This window comes from Amphibalanus amphitrite, unplaced genomic scaffold (genome assembly GCF_019059575.1).
Source record: "Amphibalanus amphitrite isolate SeventyFive unplaced genomic scaffold, NRLGWU_Aamphi_draft 000835F_arrow, whole genome shotgun sequence".
Lineage (NCBI taxonomy): Eukaryota > Metazoa > Arthropoda > Thecostraca > Balanomorpha > Balanidae > Amphibalanus > Amphibalanus amphitrite.
In genome coordinates, this window is record NW_024882329.1 from 171,970 (window position 1) to 191,767 (window position 19,798).

General features: G+C 46.8%; 2 protein-coding genes across 5 annotated transcripts; one reads left to right on the forward strand and one right to left on the reverse strand.

The window, feature by feature from the left end:
- Positions 1 to 1,814: 1,814 nt before the first annotated feature.
- Positions 1,815 to 6,685, forward strand: LOC122366865 (calcium and integrin-binding protein 1-like). Of its 3 annotated transcripts, none has more exons than XM_043339501.1 (6): positions 1,815 to 1,973; positions 3,101 to 3,222; positions 3,419 to 3,548; positions 4,074 to 4,286; positions 4,540 to 4,643; positions 4,910 to 6,685. In XM_043339501.1, the coding sequence occupies exons 2-6, from the start codon at positions 3,122 to 3,124 to the stop codon at positions 4,929 to 4,931; spliced, it is 570 nt and encodes a 189-aa protein (XP_043195436.1). In that variant the 5' UTR covers positions 1,815 to 1,973; positions 3,101 to 3,121; the 3' UTR covers positions 4,932 to 6,685. The 3 variants fall into 3 exon arrangements, with proteins under 3 accessions (XP_043195436.1, XP_043195438.1, XP_043195437.1); XM_043339503.1 differs by having other exon boundaries at positions 1,855 to 1,888; XM_043339502.1 differs by having other exon boundaries at positions 1,866 to 1,973; positions 3,104 to 3,222.
- Positions 6,674 to 18,644, reverse strand: LOC122366866. Of its 2 annotated transcripts, none has more exons than XM_043339505.1 (4): positions 18,400 to 18,644; positions 9,493 to 9,689; positions 8,094 to 8,251; positions 6,674 to 7,555 (listed from the first exon to the last, which is right to left on the reverse strand). In XM_043339505.1, exons 1-3 carry the CDS (start codon positions 18,403 to 18,405, stop codon positions 8,125 to 8,127), a joined length of 330 nt encoding a protein of 109 aa, XP_043195440.1. In that variant the 5' UTR covers positions 18,406 to 18,644; the 3' UTR covers positions 6,674 to 7,555; positions 8,094 to 8,124. The 2 variants fall into 2 exon arrangements, with proteins under 2 accessions (XP_043195440.1, XP_043195439.1); XM_043339504.1 differs by having other exon boundaries at positions 7,111 to 7,555; positions 8,085 to 8,251.
- Positions 18,645 to 19,798: the final 1,154 nt, after the last annotated feature.

Here is a 19,798-nt window from a genome sequence, read left to right on the forward strand (position 1 = left end):
AACCACCATTTATCCTGGTCGCAACCCCCGCAGCTTTATGGTGTTCAAGAAATTTCTTCCCTTTACTTGCAGGGTGGGACCAGCGTGGTCCCTATCTCTTAACCATTACGAGAGTCTGATGACGTCATCAGGCTTTCGAACGTCCGTTAAATGTTTGACTAAAACGTTTTGTAGCACGCGGTGGTATATGCTGCTTTGCGCGCAACAAATGCCGCACTTTCAAATAAAGTCGCTAGGAACAGCGGAGATCCCAAAAAGTAAACAAAAGTAAAAGTCTAATATCTTGAAAACCGGTTAATATTTTTCGATGAAATTTGGTAGATATTCGTTTTTGCTCTTTCTGAGCCGAGCGACATCATAGTTCTTCTGAATGCTTGAGACGAGGTGTTAGTATCACTGATGTTAGTTGTCGGACTTTCGTCCCCGTCTTGAGTTGAGATGTTAGTTTGAGATGTTAGTGAAACTAACATCTCAACTCAAGACGGGGACGAAAGTCCGACAACTAACATCAGCGAGCGACATCACTTTCATGCCAATTCATTAACTTTTTTGAAGGTGGGAGGGTCCCTTTAAGCTGATCCTCAAGTACCTATGTGTTTGTCTCTTCCTTATTGTCGTTTGATAAATTCCATTTATCCTACATGTATCAAATTCCCAAGAAGCCATCGCAGTACTAATCAGTGGCGAATCCCAGGGGGAGGTCACATGGGTCATGACTTAGGGCCTGGGGTCACCACATGCCTGCCAGGAGCACCACAGGCCTGACAGCCGACAGGGGCACCACAGGCCCGCCAGGGGTACCACAGGCCTAGCAGGGGCACCACGGGCCTGTCAGTGGCACCACAGGCCTGTCAGGAGCACCATCGGCCTAGCAAAAGCACTACAGGTCTTCCAGGGGCACCACAGACCTGCCAGGGGCACCAGAGGCCTGCCAGGGGCATTATCGGCTTCACTGGGGAACCACCGGCCTCGCAAGGGCACCATGGGCCTGTCAAGGGCACCACAAGCCTGTCGTTGGCCCTTAAGGATTGTCAGGGGCACCACAAATCTGTCAAGGGCACCTGCGTTCTAACAGGGGCACCACGGACCCGCCAGGGGCACCACAGACCTGCCAAGGCCCAGGGACACCACAGGCCTAGCAAGGACACCACAGGCCTGTCAGGGCCCACCGTAGGCTTTTCAGGGGGCAGGGTAGGTAGGTAGGTACCACAGTCTTTCCAGGGGCACCAGCGGCCTAGCAGGGGCACCAGTCATCACATGACTAACCAAAAATAAAGAAAATAAAAAAAAACTGAAAATAGGGCACCACCAAAATTAAGTGGCCGAAATCCGTTGAGGTTTTAATTTTGGGTATAGGTAGGGGCACCACTTCGATTCATGATCCTCCCCTTGGAGTTTTCCCGAATCCGCCCCTGGTACTAATACATCAAATTTAAGGGGGGGCACCTTGCTATTGGTGCCCCCCTTGCAGAATTCAAGGGGGGGCACGGTGCCCCGGTGCCCCCCCCGTTCCGCCGCCTATGTCAGGGGGTGCCCGGTCAGAGGTTGGGGGGGCAAGTTGCCCCGCTTGCCCCCCCGTGGCGACGCTAATGTAGCTGTCAAATAACTTCATTCATGCGATTTGGTAGCTACATTATTGTTTTCAGATGTGGCGCAAATGTTTCAAAAATCAGTTATTTCATTATGTTCGATAATGCAAAAAATTCGCCATATGCATCTTCTGCTTGACAAATCTGGCTTTTGATTGGCCGAACTCAGATGCTTGCTTTCAGTTGACACCATTTACACCAATAAAAGTTAGTTAATGAACAGGATTTCTGAAAATTACCAAACAAAGGAAAATCGTCTCTTGCAGCTTTTGTCGCTTGGATTTTCTCGAGGATGTTGTGTGGGCAGCCGCGTATTTCAGTGATGATAGAAACTGTTGAGAAAGAAATGCTTGTTTAGAGAGTTTCATTGTCTTCTGGCCTTGGGTATGTTGCTTTTCATTTTATGCAGTTTTGACACCCTTCACTTCGTAAACTAAATTACCTACATGGATTTGTTTCCTTTGTTTTCGTTTTACCTAGGTACCTGACGGCTGACATTGTCAGCTTTGTGGAAAAGGAATACCCAATCACTATTACTGCTCCTTACAAGACTAGAAACAAACTAATATGACCAGATAACAGCAGAAACACTATGCACTGACTGTAGAAGCTAGAATACCACAAAAAGAAGTAAAATATGCATAAAATGCAGATGGAAAGCTCCCTGGTCCCTTGGTGATAATCAGTAAATTGCCACATTGTAAATGATTTATTGAGCATTTTGCAATTTTTTATCAGCATGGTGCAATTTCCCAGCTTCTCAATGTAGGAACTCACATAGAGGGCTGTTCACAGCAGGGTATATTGAGTGACGTTCACAGGCCCTGTGTGTGGCCAGACCATATACAGCCTCCAAGCTCCGCCCACTGCGTCCCTACGTCAGCCTTCCGTCACCGCACACAGTGACAGCTGTGGCCGGTTGGGACCGGCCACAGCGGACCGTCCACCACATGCAGCCGTGATGTCTGAACCGCCTACCCATCCCCTACCCCCCACGCCTGCTGCACACAACTCACACACTGCATTCAGCAGTTTGTGGTGCCCGTGAACACCCCTATGGTCTATGCTTATCATCAATGACATTGAGAGATATGCAGGCATGTAATCTTTATGCATGACATTTGTTTTATGGTCCTATATCTGCTCAAGCAGGCCTGTTGCAAAACCTGGATTTCACAGCTTGTATCACATATGTTGGGCATAGCGTAAGCAGCTTTAACTTCTTAACACAGGAAACTGCAAAGTCCTGCAATCTTCAATACCCTTTGCGTGTGCCAATGGTAGCATGGACTATGGAGATCAAGATGCAGGTTGGATTTATTTTAAACTGGGTGCTGGGTAGTGGGCTACTACTCCATTCTGCATTTTTATACAGACTTATTATCTGCTTTTCCTCATATTATGCATTTCTAGTCTGCATTATTGATATCAAAGATAGCACATTACTATATTGGATATTCTTCTGCAATGAAACTAAGTGTTTTGCTCATATAGTTTTTGTTGATCTTCAGCAGGAGTAACTGTTCGATGCAATGGGTCAGGGGAGCAGCAAGCAGCAGGAAGACTTTCTAACTGAGGAGGAAATTGAAGATTATCAAGATCTTACGTACTTTACCAGACAAGAAATCATTGTGTGAGTGTTCTACTATTTAGTTATAATGGGAGTTTTATAAAGGATTTCGATATCAGTCAATATCTATTGTTTTTCTTTTGTTGATTTAAGCATAGTTTGCTGATGATAGAAAAATGATTGAAATGAGATGCTTTTGTCAGCTATAACCTCTGCCAACACTCATTTTTTGCTAACTATGTACTGCTGTCCCTCCCAGTGCTCACAAGAAATTCAAGGCTCTTGCACCAGATATCGTGTCAGAGAACAGAAATGCACGTCTGGAGATGAGTGTGATGCTCAACTACCCGGAACTGCGAGCCAATCCGTTTGGCGACCGCATCTGTAAGGTGAGCATGGCCCACTCGAATGATCGAATGCAATCGAATCTCGATTCGAATCGAAATAACAACTAGCAGGATCTATCAGAGAAGACTGATGAGGTGTTTTGAATTGATATTTGTACAGCATGTGCATTGCACAACGTTTCTTGTTTTCAGTTGGTTCAGCTAATGTGTACGAGTAGTGAGTACCTATGTGATCTCCGAGACGTTCGACCCGTCAGAATAACTTAATCATTTATCAATAATGACGGATTCAATGCTTCTATTGAAGGAGGGTATGGTATTAAAGCCTTCTAATGCATCTTACGCGAACCTTATAAATCATCCAGGCCTTACTTATACCGACCTAACAAACCTCATCTTGCACCACAGTTGGGTTCCTCTTCAGCTCAGTTTGGATGCGGCCTGGACGAGTTTATTGACGTACGCACCGGCCAATGCACGCACGCGAATGCAGCATCCTTCCGCTTTCCTTGGCAAGCCTTCCACGCTCACCAACCTGAGTCCGATCCTCTCCCTCGGTGTCGGCAGGTCTTCAGTTCCCTCCAGGACGGCTCATGCACCTTCGAGGACTTCCTGGACATGATGTCCGTGCTCAGCGTGCACGCGCCCAAGACGGTCAAGTCCGAGTACGCGTTCCGCATCTTCGATTTTGACAATGACGATATGATCGGCCGTGAGGATCTGAGGGAACTCATCAACCGGCTGACGGCGCCGCAGCGCATCACCGAAATGGAGATGATGGTACGTTTGGAACGTGCCAAGAACGTGCCAACATTTGTTAATAAGATGCGCCTTCATTTGAATTTTGATGCACTGTGCGTGTTTAACTGTCCAAACATTTACATTGATATTTCATTTTTTCGTTTCCTGCACAAGTCTTTGCATTGTGAGTTTTTGCGAACAGTATTTCAAATGCAATGGGATTGTCCTACTTGTTTTGATGTTAGCGCGAGTGATGCGTGCAACCTAACTTGTAATCTTTTTTGGTTTGCAGCAACTCATCCAGAACATCAACAATGAGTCTGATTTGGATGACGATGGCATGCTGTCGTTTGCCGAGTTTGAGCACATCATCTCCAAGTGTCCTGACTTCACAGAGTAAGTTTGCTTTTGGGAGAGTGGACGTTATGCAAAGGTCTAAGATTTTACGATAATTCTACGATAATTACCTTAGGTTGTAATTTCACCTGTGGTTCGATATTTTACTGTAATCGGCACGGTTGTTGTTCAGGTAGTTCAACTATTGATCAGCTTATCTGAGCAAAGAGAAGACATGACATGAACCTTCTAGTGCGAGTGTGGTTATTCGTCAAAATAACCCGTACTAAGTCAATGAATTTACTAATATTTTCATCTCTTTCCAGCTCCTTCAGTGTGAAACTTTAAGCGCTCAAGACGCAGCTGGCTCAAATATTATCGTGAGTACTCAAGTCTAAAAGATCTACTTTATATGGGTCTGTCACCACTGTCTTCTGATGTCGCCACAACCACATCTGTCAGCTGTTTCGACCAATGTCACTGGTGAGTGACGAGGCAGCGCTAGGTATGTGTCTGATGTCACGTAGCTCTTCTGGTTCCATTGCTCTCGACTACCACTGCCGGCACGCACAAAGAAGCCACCACAGACTCCCAGCAAATGGACGTATGCTCAACATCTTGGGGTTGAAGGCAGTGGCCGAGGCACACATTTTGTATCAACTGAGAATATCATATGATATTCTCGGGGGCTTCCTCCAGCATGGCACGCACTTTGTTCAAATTGCAATGATCAGTTTACGATATTCCACAAACATCACTTTTTGTCGCACTGGGTTGTGAATTATTGACAGCTGGTATACCTACCTAGCTCAAACTGGGGGAGAGGTGGGGGTAAACCAAGGGGTAAATGGTGGTGGGTGTTTAACAAATCTTTTTTAAATTGGCAATGATCTGAAGGGAAGTTTGCAAGAAAGAACGACATTGTCTCAGTGGCTACTGTAAAAGTTATTTGTATTGAGTTGAAAGTCTACGTACCGTATATGAGGTACGTATCTATTACTAGATTGTTTCAGGATGGTATGAGTGCGGATTTTGTAATGCGTAGGTTAAATAGAACCCCGTGTGTGTAAAGGTTGTGGTTGTGTCGCTTTAATGCATATTGGACCGCGATGTCCATGTAAAGCAGGCTCTACAAACTCCATACCAGGAAATGTGATGTTATCGTTCCATTATAATAACATTTCGTTTTTTAAGAAACATTATCTGTAGTGCAAATAACTTGCCGTTCATGTTTGACTAAGCATCGTTGTTTTTGAAAATTTTGATGTCTGTTTTTGATGTAGCATCTTTTTTTCATAGTTTGTCTCGGAAATATTATTCAAGATTGTTGTGGTGGATATAAACGTTCACATTGATGGTCCTCTGTGAAATTGTTTATAGTTTTTCATTTTTATAGGCTGCTTCAAAAACCATATATTTTGCAATTGGTAATGCCTGTAATTGTATGCTGTATAATGAAACTCATGTGTCAGTGACGCCACCTGGAGGACCGTCGTTGTGATTAGTTTCAGTAACTGACCGGGAGGTGGCTCTAGCGTTGGTATTTGTGCCGTAATTGTACGGCTCTGTACGTCCCCGTTTCCGTGCGTTATGCGTTATTGTTAGTTTGATGTGAGAAAGGCCTGGCATCTCGGTGGTGGTGGATTTCTCAGTCGGGTTAGTCATTATTCCATATCGACTCTTGCCTGGTTATGGGGTAGTTTGGTGCCAAAGATAGCGGGGAGGCTGTTCACTTGTGTTTGTCGCGGTTGAAGTCACTTTTCAGCTGATGTTGGCATTTGCGGTTGTGTTTGATTGAATTGAATCGGTTGTGTTTGTTGAGTGAATAGCGGCGCACTGGCTCAACGCATTTTCTTGTCACTTTGTTGAGGTTTCGTATGCGGTCCAAGAGGGTCACCTATAGTAGGGCGCTTAATGTTGTAGGCTAGGCTCAGGTCAATACATATTTGATCGCGCTCCAATACACGCGATTCGAAGCAGACTATGGCATCTGAACAAAGTTGGTGGCTTTGGTTTCGGTTATGATACTGTGCATGCGTTGTTATATGTTCGTTCACGTTACCTAAGACCAATACAATAAGCACTTCGGGTTTTGTCACTTAGATGTTTAATGTTTATTCACCTGCATCTGCTTATTTACAACAAGAAACACGGCTTGAGCAGAGTCGGCTATGTCAGTAGCCTCATTCAACGAACCGAGCTTCATGGGACGAGGTCGGTTGATATTTGATTATTACAGAAATAACCTTTACGCATTGACCTTTAAACTTGGCGTTAAATCGTCTCATGCGTTTTTTAACCGCTGATCGTTCTCTTTCTAATAGAACTCTCGATTTGCACTTTGTAACGACACAGAGAAGGCACGTCATGTTCATGAGATCGCACTACACTCTTTCAAACCCTCTCGATTCTCGAATGCACACTCAAAGCACATCAGCTACACACTCGAATCATCCAGCGCATCATCGCTCACCTTTCCATGCCTCCACAGTCCACACACTTCGGCTTCTAAAACATCAGTCCACCGCGCACGCCGCGAGCCTCGTCAAAACTCTTTTCGCCGCCACCAGCCGGATAACGCCAGCTGCCATTGCTCGGTTAGACCACTGATATTCGTAGCATCCGTAGGAAGGAAACCGATCTACACAGGATCAGCCAGCTGATCTTCGTAGAGTCGGACAGATGATTTTTGCGAAAGATCACACGATCTCCGCCTGGACGGTCATGTGGTCTTTGAGAGATCACACGATCTCCACCGAGTCGGACTGCTGATCTCTACAAGATCATACGATCTCCGTAGGATCAGACAGCTGATCTCCTTCGAACCAATCTGTTGATCTCCGTAAACGGACCGGTAGTATCCGACTGTAGCCTCTTGCCTCTGTTTCACCTCCCCACCTACGCTGGCGCCGTCTTCAAACCTTCATCGCTACGCGCTGTATCGTACCGAGGCGGCGGCGACGGCTATTCGTCTGTCGGCAAAGAACAGAAACAAGGCTCTCACCAAACGATACGGCGCTATGGCGGCTGGCCGGGAACCCTGGGATGCAAAGGCAGCACTATAGAGCCTCGTCAGAGCGAGGGTGTGGGCGCGGCTGGGACAATCCCGATCGACACAGGCGTGTTGATATGAAAAGACCGCAATTAAGGAGAAATCAGATTACGCATGCGTGTAGTCATCAGGCGTGTGAATTGAGGCGTAAATGCGGGAATGCTAAATAGGGTCAATAGGGACTAAGTGGGCGTGATTGGCGAAAGACATGTTTTACTACCACGCATCATGCTTGTCGAATAGTGAAATGAATGGTTATTGCCATACCTATAGGAGAAACGAATCAAGACTTTAGGTACTGTGGTTTTCAGAACCGGGAACTAGGTACATGTTCATTGTTCAAAGGTACTATAGTTCTTCATCTCTCCGTTGATCGCTGTTTCTCAAAACTATGCAGAATAATGTAAAATGTGCTAGAAGTTTATAGAGCGAGAAATTGTCATTCCTACCGTACTTGCCCAGGCTGCCGGGCGTGCGACGGGCTGTCGTCTATCGGCGTTTGCTGTACCCGTCGAGCGGCTTGAACTGGGTGTAGGTGTACAGGTGTCCGTCTCCGTACCCGTACAACAACTTCCCGTGACCGTAGCGGTCGTAGAAAGGGTACCGGTACCGCGGCCTGCAACAGTGCGGTACGGGTGAAAAGGGGGGCGCCAGGCGGGGAACGGGAGACGACTCAAAACAACGCGCCGCCCTTCTGCTGGGTGTGCTCCGCCTTTGTGTTGAGCGTATCACGTCTGTCTAGAAGGCAATGCGCATCTGGTCTAGAGCGCGCGCGCCGCCTCTTATTTAGAGCGCACGTCGCCCCTGTCTATAGCGAGGACGACAGGTGCCTGTCGTCCAGAGGCCAGAGGGCATCTCGCCTCTGTGTAGAGCGCTCGCCGCTTCTGTCTACATCATGCCACCTGAGCGTGTGGAGGGCGTTCCACCTCCGTAGCGCGTGCCACCTCTGCCGTGGACGGGGCAGCGGACGCCATTTTCAGAACCTGGCGTTTTCCTGGAAACCGGTTGGCTATTTTCGGAACAGAGAATCGTGGTTGATCTGGTGTAGGTACTATTCGATAGTGAGGGACATGACGTACCGCTTTCGCTGTCGCGGTATTTAAGTGCTATCGCGGATCGCCATTTTAATGTCAGATAAGCGCCAAGCAATTAATCACTGTCGCATTTTTACGTCAAATGTTCTTGTTCTATCGCTATGTATGTAATTTCTTACCTTTCAGACCAGACGATTAGAATCATTTATTATTGATTAATGATTATTTTTTGTAAAGCAAACATTCGAAAAGAAGAAAATACAAAGTGGTGCCTATTCCACATGTCACATGTGTGCCATCGACGAAACTTCCGGGTCATGTTAATTAACATTAGCATATCGTCTTACAACGGAACGGAGCTTTACGTAAGCTTGACATCTGAGCAGTTTAGTGTTACTGTTTTGTCGCATGTTTTGGGAGCTAGTACTCCTCTCTCTGATGGCTGCACTTTGACAGCCGAAGCACGACGATCCTGAATGAAAGGCGGGACATCACACACGTCAGTTCCGTCATGCGTCACACATCAATTGGGTTAACTGCACTGGAATTTATGTACTGAAAGGCTCGAATTTCGATGCTCGCACCTGGGGCCAGGGGTATTAGGAAACAGTGGTAGTATGACTCGCTGGAACTAATGAAGTCATATGCATGCATAGAGCGATTATATTTTACTCAGACTGCCTTCATAGCATGCTTCTGAACATACAACTTTTACGTCCATGGTTCTCCTTTACTACTGTCAGTTGAAAGGAGCGACACTTCTCTGAAACGGACGCCCATTACTCACCTTATAAACAGTAGTGCTAAAACAGCATAGTCTCACCTCTGGTAGTAGGGGTACGGTATCTGCGGTATAGCCAGGAATCGCTCCCGGGAGTAGGACTCCTTGCCGACACGGCGCAGAGCGTGCATGGCGCGCGGCACCCGTATCCTGAACCGTCGCCACCTTCTGGCTGGTGTGCTGGGCGGCACCAGCGTCACCAGGATCACCAGCAGCACCAGCAGCCACGCCAGCGGCACCTGCACACACGGGGCACCAGGTCAGCGGGCGGCACGGCGGTCACGGTAGGACGGCCTCACAGTACGGTGATCAGAATCAGATGGTATTTTTATAGCTGAGTGTGTGGAAGCGGGTGATGTACAGGTAAATGACTCGTTTGAGCTGTAGATTGCCACTGGACTACGGAAGTAGGAATCTATTACAATGGCGTTTAATTACTTTTTTAAATTGATTGAAAAGCCCTTATGCTCAACTTGGCTCATTTGGCCTTTTCGGTATTTTGCGCGACCAATTTTTGTTCTTGATCACTGCACATGTCTAGCCTCGTATAGCATATTTAGCAGGACCCAAATGGTGTATAATTAAAGGAAATAGTTCACTTTTAACATGGGGTTTTGAGCTGGAATAGCAGTTTCGTAGCTTGAGCTGAGACTAGCACAAATCAGGAGCTTTTACGGCTCAACGATCACCCTAGACGAAGATATTCCATTTCTCGTTCCGAAAAGAGTGCCTTGTAGAGGAATGCGTGCCTTGCACAGGAATGCAGCCACGTCATCGTCAGCCAATCAGCGTGCTGCTTACAGCCAATGCAGTATTCGTAGGTTTGAGCTACGCAATATGATTGGTCAATGCGTAATAAGCTTCCGCGTCAAACATTATTTTACATAGAATATAGTTCGTCCTATATTAAAATAAAGAAAATAATTGTTTTTACAAAAAGGTTTTATTTTATTTCATGATTATTTTGAGCATAAAAAATCATAAATCAATAGCAAAATACTGATTTCAGGAAAGTGGACTGTTTCCTTTAATAGTGTTTTTTTTTGTCGATCGATATAGGATGGAGAGATAATTGCTGATGCCGCGGAAGTGCGCCATTTTCGGCTCTCTTTGAAGCAGGACTTCCGGAAGACTCCGCGAGTGAAAGTGCTTTTGGTTGGAGATCGGTGCGGTTTTAAAGGGACCATCCCACCTTAACATTAGTTTTGAGTTGAGATAGCCAAGTTTGCGGCCAGGCTCAGAAACCACCATTTATCCTGGTCGCAACCCCCGCAGCTTTATGGTGTTCAAGAAATTTCTTCCCTTTACTTGCAGGGTGGGACCAGCTTAGTCCCTATCTCTTAACCATTAGCGGTTTTTTGATGACGTCAGCAGTCATTTCAACGCCCGCCATTCCTTGAACCCGAGTTTTGCTGACCTTGAGCTTCCTTTTTATCAACGTGAAATCCGTCGTCGGCGCTGAGAAAGCCTATTGCTTTTCATTTTAATTTGAATATTAGAAGATACCCACCACTGGAACTTGGACTGATATTATACCAAGGCCGAAGATGATCAAGCTGCCTGCTATATCTGGAGCTTGGTGTTCAACTTCAACATGGAATAAAAAACAAAATATCAAAGCAAACTGGATATGGTACTGCAAGTTAAAGTCCAAAGAAATTTGAAGAGCTGACAATTGACATTAATTCTTTTCCTGCAAGGTTTCCATATGGAGATCACAGTCGGTCATGAAGAAATATTTTTGATGTTAACAGTTGAAAGGGGATTTATCTTCCAGTTTTGACGAAAGACGCTGCTGACTGTCTTTGGAAAAGGATGTCGGCATGAGGTGCAATTGTGCTTGTGAAGTGGTTATAACTGGTCTTTTCACAGTATTAAATTAAATGTGCCATTACAGCCAAGTGTATTATCATGTAAGGTAAAAGCAAAACTACAATGTTGGTTTTACGAGCATTGAGAAGGCTGGTAGGTAACACCTGCCTGTGCTCGTAAATCATGCTGCCAGAGTATTCTAAATTAATTTTATCATACACTTTTGTTGTCCAGAATGGTTGCACTATTGTTTGGTATCATATTATTCCATGTAAATATGGTAGTGTAAAGTCCGACCAACATGTTGCCAGATTTGAAGCTGTTACGTTACCTAAGTACCTGTTTTTTACTGGCGTGGTGAATGTCACCTGGATTTTGTTTTGAGGTGCAGACCTAGTAACTCTGACTACATGGGTTTGAAGCTATTATCTATTCTGTTTTTACTGGCCTGGTGAATGGCGACTGATGTCCGTGGGTGGATGGCACTGAAACAAATTTTGAGTGTTTTGTACAGTGTTTTAATACAATGCTGAGGGCTGAAAGTTTTCTTGTTTAGAGTGGTGAAAGTTCAGGATATGCCAGCCACCATGGTGGGTCAGAGTTAAATGTGTTGCAGTCAGTTCGGCTTCGGCAAGCACACGGATGGGCATACGCATCAAGACCTGCTCTGCCATACTTTCAGCCAATTTTACCTAGGTAAGTCTTTTCTTTTTTTCTGCCAAAAGCTATGACATTGTGAATTTCAGCACTGTGGCCTGTGTGTAGCTTTCAGGAAAGCAATTCTAAATAAAGCTCTGATAAAGTGCAAAATCAGCAATGCAGCCCTCTATTACATTTTCTACAACATCTTACTTGTTCCTTGCATGGAGAGAAAAATGCAATGTTATGAATTCGTTTATTCACATAATTTGACAAGCATGCAGTTACCTGCTACTATCACTGCACAAAACAGAGCAGAAAACATCAGTTGATCAAACACAAGACATAACAGAAGTTTACAACATAGGGCTGCCGAACCTGCTTCCTCGCACCACAGTTGATGCCATTTCCTAGCCTGGCTTGATGTGAGCACTGAATAGCTGCTTTGTCTAATTACAGCTCACTACCATTCAACTTAAACTATCTTTAAAGTAAGAGTGAGAGAGTTCAGTGTTCATAGCAGCTCGACAGATGACAGACAACAAACATCTTGACAAACCAACCAGTATTTGATTTGGCTAATGATTTATGTGCTTGTTGTATCATGGCCAAACTACTTTAACAGCAATAATCCCTGTTTCATCTTGATCTTGCTTTTATTTCCATTTGAACTCAGATCTTGAAACAATCATCTGAAGTGATATCAGATACTGGCTTCTGTTTCTCTTGAAAGCAAGTTAAAACAACAATGATAAACTAAGGCAGGAGATGTGAGTTGTGGCAGTACATTTTTGATTCAACATATGTCAACCTTATATTGCTTGAGACCTCTGTGACAGACAAACAAATATTTATAGTTTTTTGATAGTTTGGATTCTTGGCTTGATTTAGCAGATCAGCTGTGAACCTTGACTTTGAAATCACATAAGTGTCATGGTACCCGAACGAATCCTCGCATGACATTTCTTCGTAGCACAATTTTTCGTCCGCATTTCTTCGTCTACAAATCTTCGTCGGTGCATTTATTTGTCCCTCAATGCTTACCCATCCCACTTTTATTCAATTCGATGGTGCGTCCCATTCTTGAGTACGGAAATTGTGTGTGGGGACCAATATATTGCATGGATCAAGACCAAATCGAGCGGGTACTACGTCGGGCTACTAAGCTGGATCCAGCTTTGAGGGGCCTACCATATGAAGAACGTCTGCAACAGCTCAATATAGCATCAATGTTCCACAGAAGAAAGCGTGGAGACATGATTATGGTGTTTCAGATCATCACTGGAAGGATCCCAATACTAGAAGATTGTCTGTTTACAAGAGCAGAAGAAAGACCAGGTAATCGGGGTCACCATCTTAAGCTGAGGAAGCCATATACCACCACTGTGTGCAGACAGAATAGTTTTGCAGTCAGAGTAATAAATGAATGGAACAATCTACCAGAAGCAGTAGTAAGTGCTGATTCTGTGGCTGAGTTTAAGAAAAGGCTAGATCAGCATTGGATTAGCCGAAAGTTTAAAACAAGACATGATTGGAATGATTGAAATTGATATGAGATATGCCAGGAATGAGCAAAACGTACTGTATGTATGTTGTGCACGGTATGTACATACATTGTAACGTGTTTTGAGCAAAACGAACTGTATGTATGTTGTGCACTGTATGTACATTGTAACGTGTTTTGAGCGGGATCAATAGGCGACAACTAAGCCTTCTCTCCCGAAATATATATTGAGTATTGAGTATCTTGCATATATTTGCGTTGAAGAAGAAATGCGAGCCGATTTTCATATACCCAGACCCTGGTGCGAGACAAAGTAATGCGATAGGTACGAATAAATGCCCTGACGAAGATTTGCAGACGAAGAATTGCGATACGAAGAAATGCCATAAGAATTCAAATTGTCCTGGAATCCTTTATTGGCCATCATATATTGACCTTGATAAGATAAACGCATCATTCGCGCAATATTTGTCGCACTTTGATACCAAACTATTGCTTCCAAATGCCGACGTAAAGAAAACCTTTATGTGACGTCATAGAAACAGCGGATTTCCCAAAAAGTAAACAAAAATAAAAGTCTTATATCTCGAAAACGGGTGAATATTTTCCGGTAAAATTTGGTAGATGTTCATTTTCGCTCTTTGTGATTCACGCTACATCACTTTTATGCCAATTCATTAACTTTTTTGAAGGTGGGAGGGTCCCTTTAATGGGACCGCCGCACCTCTTCTCTCCATCAGGGCTTTGGTGCTTCCTTCAAGTTTCTTCGAGTTCGAAGGATTGTTTCGCTTCTAACTACTTTAGATGCCAACGAAGTTTGCACTGAAATTCATTCATCTTTGCTATGAAAATGACCACGGCGTGTAGGCCACAAAACAAAATAGGTAGGTTATAGGTACCACTTTTGATGCGATCCCCGTTTTGCTTGTTCAGCTGCATTGAATGGCCAATTATTCCTTTCCACATTATCGAAGTCCAGCGTCTCTGGTTCGGTTGGCCGGTTCAGCTGCACCTACTCTTCCGCATGCCGCCGCGCTGTCTGCTGCTCTCTCCGATATTACAATGCTCTCATGTGTGTGCCGCTTGTTCCATTGCCTACATGTGAGCCCGTTGCATGTGTCATGTGAGCCTGTTCCACTCTGCTCTCAATGCAAGCCCGCTATGCTGTAAACAAGTGAGCAGTTCCACTTGGGTCGTTTGCTTCACTGTCCACATGTGTGGGCCAGTTGTGCTACCCACTTGTGAGGCCACTCCACTGTCCACATGTGAGCCCATTTCACTGTCCAGTGTCCACATTGATCTCGCTCCTCTGTCCACACGTCATTCCGTTCCGCTGTCCACATTTGCCGCTAGTTCCGCTGTCCACATGTGTTGTCCGCTCCACTTTCCACACGTGTGTCGCCCGCCCCGCTGTCCACCATGCGGCAGTCGCGTGCCATGGCCGCCGGCCAGCTGCGGCGCCGGTACCGGCGAGTTACGCATGCCGTGTGTAATCACCGGCCAGTCGCCTCGCGCCGCCGCCCTACCGCGACCGTGTTCTAGGCCGCCCCCGCCCCCGCCCCCGCCCGCGCCCCCGCCCGGGCCGTGATTGCCTAGACCCGCCAGCGAGGCGCGCAATCACACGAAGGTATGGCGACACGGCGGAACGGGCAATACAGAGTGACAAAAGCGCAGAGCTATACGATGCATGCAGCAACATGACACCAAGGTATACGACCCTGCAGAACGGGCAATACAGAGTGACAAAAGCGCAGAGCTCTACGGTGTATCCAGCAACACTACACCGGACTCACTGCATGATGCACAGCAAAGGTGTCACTCCAACTGTAAAGGTGAGGTGACAAAGGATCAGAAAGATTTCACTGAGCACCGCGGCACCAGCTGGTAATATTCAGCAACACCGCTTCAATGTATGCTCCACCAGACTGCCATCGATATGAGCGACGCCGGACTTATTTAGTTATTTAGCGTCGCGCGCATGACTTTGGGACACAGCACCGAACTTGGGAGACAGAGACGTACCGCTGTGCTAAAGATAACAGCACCGCGTGGTCGACATAGCGATATAAGCGACAGCGGGACCCGGGCCGGGCTCACACTGGGGAGCGGGATCACATCAGCTCATATTTTGGGCGGTAGCCGATCAGGTAATGGGACACCCGGTCAAAGGGAATTCCTCTCTAACCGATGGGGCTCAATAGACGGGCACCTCTGACCGAAATGGAAGGTGACTCGTGTGATTTGGGGATTGTGTTGGACGAGATGGGCGTGAGCGATATGTGGTGCGCTATCTGATTTCGGTATAATTTATTGTCAGGTGATTAAATTGACTGTTGTGCTTCGATAAACGATCGCTAATGGGTGATTCAGTCATCAGTGTTGTGTGTGGCATGAGACTTGCTTATACGCTATATTGCGTGGCTTTTAGGTGCGCTTGCTTTCGCATTGAACATGATTTATTCGTCGCCTGGCTGCAGGTTGTTTGTATGCCGACATTTATATTCGCTAACAGGACAGGTGATACATCATTTCCGGCGCCTACCGTCACTCATCTTTTTGCTGTCATTTTTTAACCCGTAACTCGTCTCGCATTCATAATGCTCGCACAGACAAGCATTTACGATGCATTGTCCTGGCGCTCTGTGGCTGAAGGCGTGTCCTGGTGCTCATGAACCCGTCTGGATTCCGCATCTGCTACCATCCGCTCTGCTGCCGACGGCTGGGTAGGGAGAATGATGCGTGACAAGTCGTCACCACGGCGGACAGCCGGCAAAAATGTCTTCTCGCCGCTCGTCAGGAACATGCCGGTTTTTGGGAGAAAGGACACGCGTGACTTGACGTTTTCTAAATAGGTGCTTGTGTGCTAAGAGTGACAGTCGGCTATATGTGCCTTTACTGCTACATATATCGCTGCAAAGTGGACTGAAAAGATAACCCATCCGGGTGGAATTGGAATGTTTTCGAATCTAATCAAATCATCTGCTACGCATCTAATTCTGTTTATGTATAAGCCTTAGTACTCCTATACAAAAGAGGAGAAGCGCAGTGAAACTTATCTATAGCTCAATGAAACGGACACCATATAATACACCGAACAGCGCTGCAATTTCATGTCGCGCCGCTCGAGCTAAATCACTGCGAACGGTCCGCCGCACCTGGCCACTCCTCCATGTGCCGTGATTCAGTGGGAGCGCACCGCCGCGCCGTCCTCTCTCGCCAACTATCGGCGCATTGACTAGGCGCGCCGTCTGAGGTCCGCGCCCGGTCCACGGGTGGCCGGCACGGTTTCAGCACCGGCCGCCGCCCCCAGGCTGCGAGCGGAGCGGCCCGGATGATGTCAGCCCGACACCCAATCGTGCCTGACGTGGAACTTTCACTACACGAAATCCCACCGATGAACTTGAATTGCGCCAGCGCCCGTGGCGAGGGTCAGGGTCTGGGCAATGGATTTTGCTCGGCATGTGTGATGCTGTGCAGGCCGCTGCAGGCGTGACGAGGTGCGGCTGGGAGCAGCAGTGCAGGCATGCTAAATCGATTTGGTTTATTTTTGATGAACGCGTGTGACATAGCCGCGCATAGTAACGTGGAGATAGGACTTAGTTACTGATCGTGTCGTCCGCACTATGTGTCAGACAAATTGTTAAAACGAGGGACGATGTGGAGTAATCATTCAGAAATACGTTCCTGGATATGTATAGTATGCTCTCACTCGCATTTGAAACTAGAATGACAAGAATCATGTGTGATGTGAGTGTGAGCGGACATTGTAAGATAAACGCAAGCGCACGGGCACAACAATTACATAATCGTGGGAAAAGGCGTGGGAAAACACAAGTCCTTACATAGAGGGCATGCGAAAGGCACGCGCCTCTGAATGGGAAGCGATGAGAAGGAGAAAGGCGCACGGAGAAGGACGATAAGTGGACGGAACTGTCATATGAGAATACGAATAGAACGTAGGTTGATACTGCAAGGAACTATGCGCAATCCGCAGGTATTGCTACTGATCTTATGTGCCAAGCTCTAAACATACAGCTCTGGGTCAGCCAATATGTACATGCATTGCAATGTAAGTGTGCATTGTGAAAAACTTGCTTTGCATTCGTTGCACCACAATGACCACTCATGCACCCGCGTACCAGTTTGCTCACAGCTGATGACGACATCGAATGCTGTCTCGCGGGTCGACGGTCATTTCATGAAAGGTGTCAATCAGCAAACTGACGTTTTGTACGGTATCCAGGTATTCAGAAACATATTATTACACAGGGTCAATGTTACCACGTCATGAAGTGTGGGAGCCAGTCTGCTTCTCAGCGACTCAGCGAGCTGGTTCCCATGGGATTGGTCTCGGTTTACGATGAGAGCAATCTTTACGTCCTTTGATAGCCAAGGCTGCATCGAAGCGGTTTCAACCTTGAAGTAGCTCATTCTTCAAGGTTGATGCGGGATCTATACGGGATGGCTCTTCATTGTAGATATTCTTTTTTAGCAGTCATTTTTTGGAGGATAAGCTCGACTAGCGCTTTTTAGACGTTTATTGAAGGAGACCCTTTAAGTTGTGACTTTTTGTAAGGCATTCGATGTGTGTAAGCTTAATTTGAAAATATTGCTGATGGCTCAACCTGATACACCGAGCCGATCTTTGGTGTTCGGTGACTACTGACAAATGCAGCGCACCCAATAGATTTGGTTATAATGCAAAAGGCTAATAGGAAAGATGCCGGCGCCCTCAATTTTTACGTGGCATGCAAACTTGTTTGCTGTTCCCCAAGCTTTTGATTTAAGCCAACAATTTTATGTTATAAGATATGATAAAATGTCATCTTCGATTCATAAGTTTTTTTAACTATTTACCAGAGATTTGATGCGAGCTTTACCGCACATTCAACCGATTGATCAATATACAGGAAAATCCCAGGCCGGACTCGGTATCATGAACAGGTCACATTACAAATCTCCAATTACAGAACGCAAAAAAGTATCGAACCCACCTTCATATTTCCCGCTGCGTGTCTCCTCCGGCAGCGTTGGCTCTGGTGACCCGGTTCGTACTCTCCCGGTGCCTCTGCCGCACCCCAGCCGTGTCCTGCGCCAGTGTCCTGTCCGGGACACTCGGCCCGTGTCCGTGGCGCCGTGTCTCGGTGGAGCGGTCGCTCGCGGCACGTCGACAACCCCAGCTCCCGTGGGACACTGCCACGGCCAGCGCAGCACTCTCGCCTCCGCCGTCGCGCCCGCGCGAGTAAAAGTGATTCCGACGCCGCAGACTGGAGGTCACAGCCGCCTCAGCCCTCGGGCTGATAACGCAACCCACGCCCCGCCGCCGGCGCCGCCGGCGCCCTCGCGCGTGCGTGTGTGTATGTGTGTGTGTCGGGGGCGACGAGACGCCACAAGCAACCGCAGCGTCCCGGTTGAAGATGCGTCTGTGGTGAGCGGCGTCACGCTCTGCATTCATGCATGAGGTCGTTTGAGATGTGTCAGCCGCGGCGGCGGCCGTCTGGTCGAGGTTTTACTTTCGTTGGAGCGCCAGGTGCGACCTTGTCCCCGTGAGGTATGTGGAAGCGCTCGCTGCAGACGCTCGTCTTCTGTGGAACTCTATCCACCCGACGGATGACGGCGCCTGTGGCGTATTCGATTGAACAACGTCCGCCGTTGCGAGCGATCGGCCCGTTGCGCAGCCGACGTCTTGTGTGGCAACGGTGACACCAGACGGGGGCCGGACCGGCGCAAGAGCCGATTGACCTGACATTGCCAAGATCCGGCCATGACGAAAAGGAGTTGTGACGTGGCGCTCCGTGAGGTCAGTTGATGTGTGTGCGATCAATAGGCGGATGTCCGGTGATATGTTGGAGAAGCATAACTGGAAAATCCTGTCTGTAGAGAAAAGCATGTCCTCTTTTTTATCACATCTTCTGCAAGCCTCGGTATTACCTCATCTTGTTAGATGTTGTTCTTCCTTTGAATATCAATTCAAAACATCCAGAGACCAGCGATTGTACAGCCAGAGATTGTCAATGAAAGAGTACCACCACCATCTCTGGGTTTAGTTATCTGCCATTAGGGCCTTGGGCATTACACTTTATTTTAGTGTTTCTCAATCACATTATGCATGATATTGTTTGGCAACTGGTTGCACGGGCCAGTTAAATTGGTTCAGTGGTTACAAAAGATAGATTCCGTGACAACATTTTGCCTAGCATTTCTTCACTCTTCCCATCTCATAATTATAGCAATTGCAAATGCAACAACACCGCATCTTGGTACGTTTAACTACTTGTGCTGTAAATGACTGTAAGCCTCTCCGGACACTATCCTTACTATATTGCACTGTCAAAGCCCTCATCCCGTGAGCCCTTGGCTCGCGCGGCTCTCGACACCTTTGCTCCAGGCGGC

Excerpts from the sequence above, each read along its gene's own strand:
- LOC122366865 (XM_043339501.1), top strand. The coding sequence starts at position 3,122 with ATGGGTCAGGGGAGCAGCAAGCAGCAGGAAGACTTTCTAACTGAGGAG. Across the intron at positions 3,223-3,418 it reads ACCAGACAAGAAATCATTGT|TGCTCACAAGAAATTCAAGG; the intron begins GTGAGTGTTCTA and ends TGTCCCTCCCAG. Across the intron at positions 4,644-4,909 it reads AAGTGTCCTGACTTCACAGA|CTCCTTCAGTGTGAAACTTT; the intron begins GTAAGTTTGCTT and ends ATCTCTTTCCAG.
- LOC122366866 (XM_043339505.1), bottom strand. Across the intron at positions 8,252-9,492 it reads CCGTACCCCTACTACCAGAG|GCCGCGGTACCGGTACCCTT; the intron begins GTGAGACTATGC and ends GCACTGTTGCAG.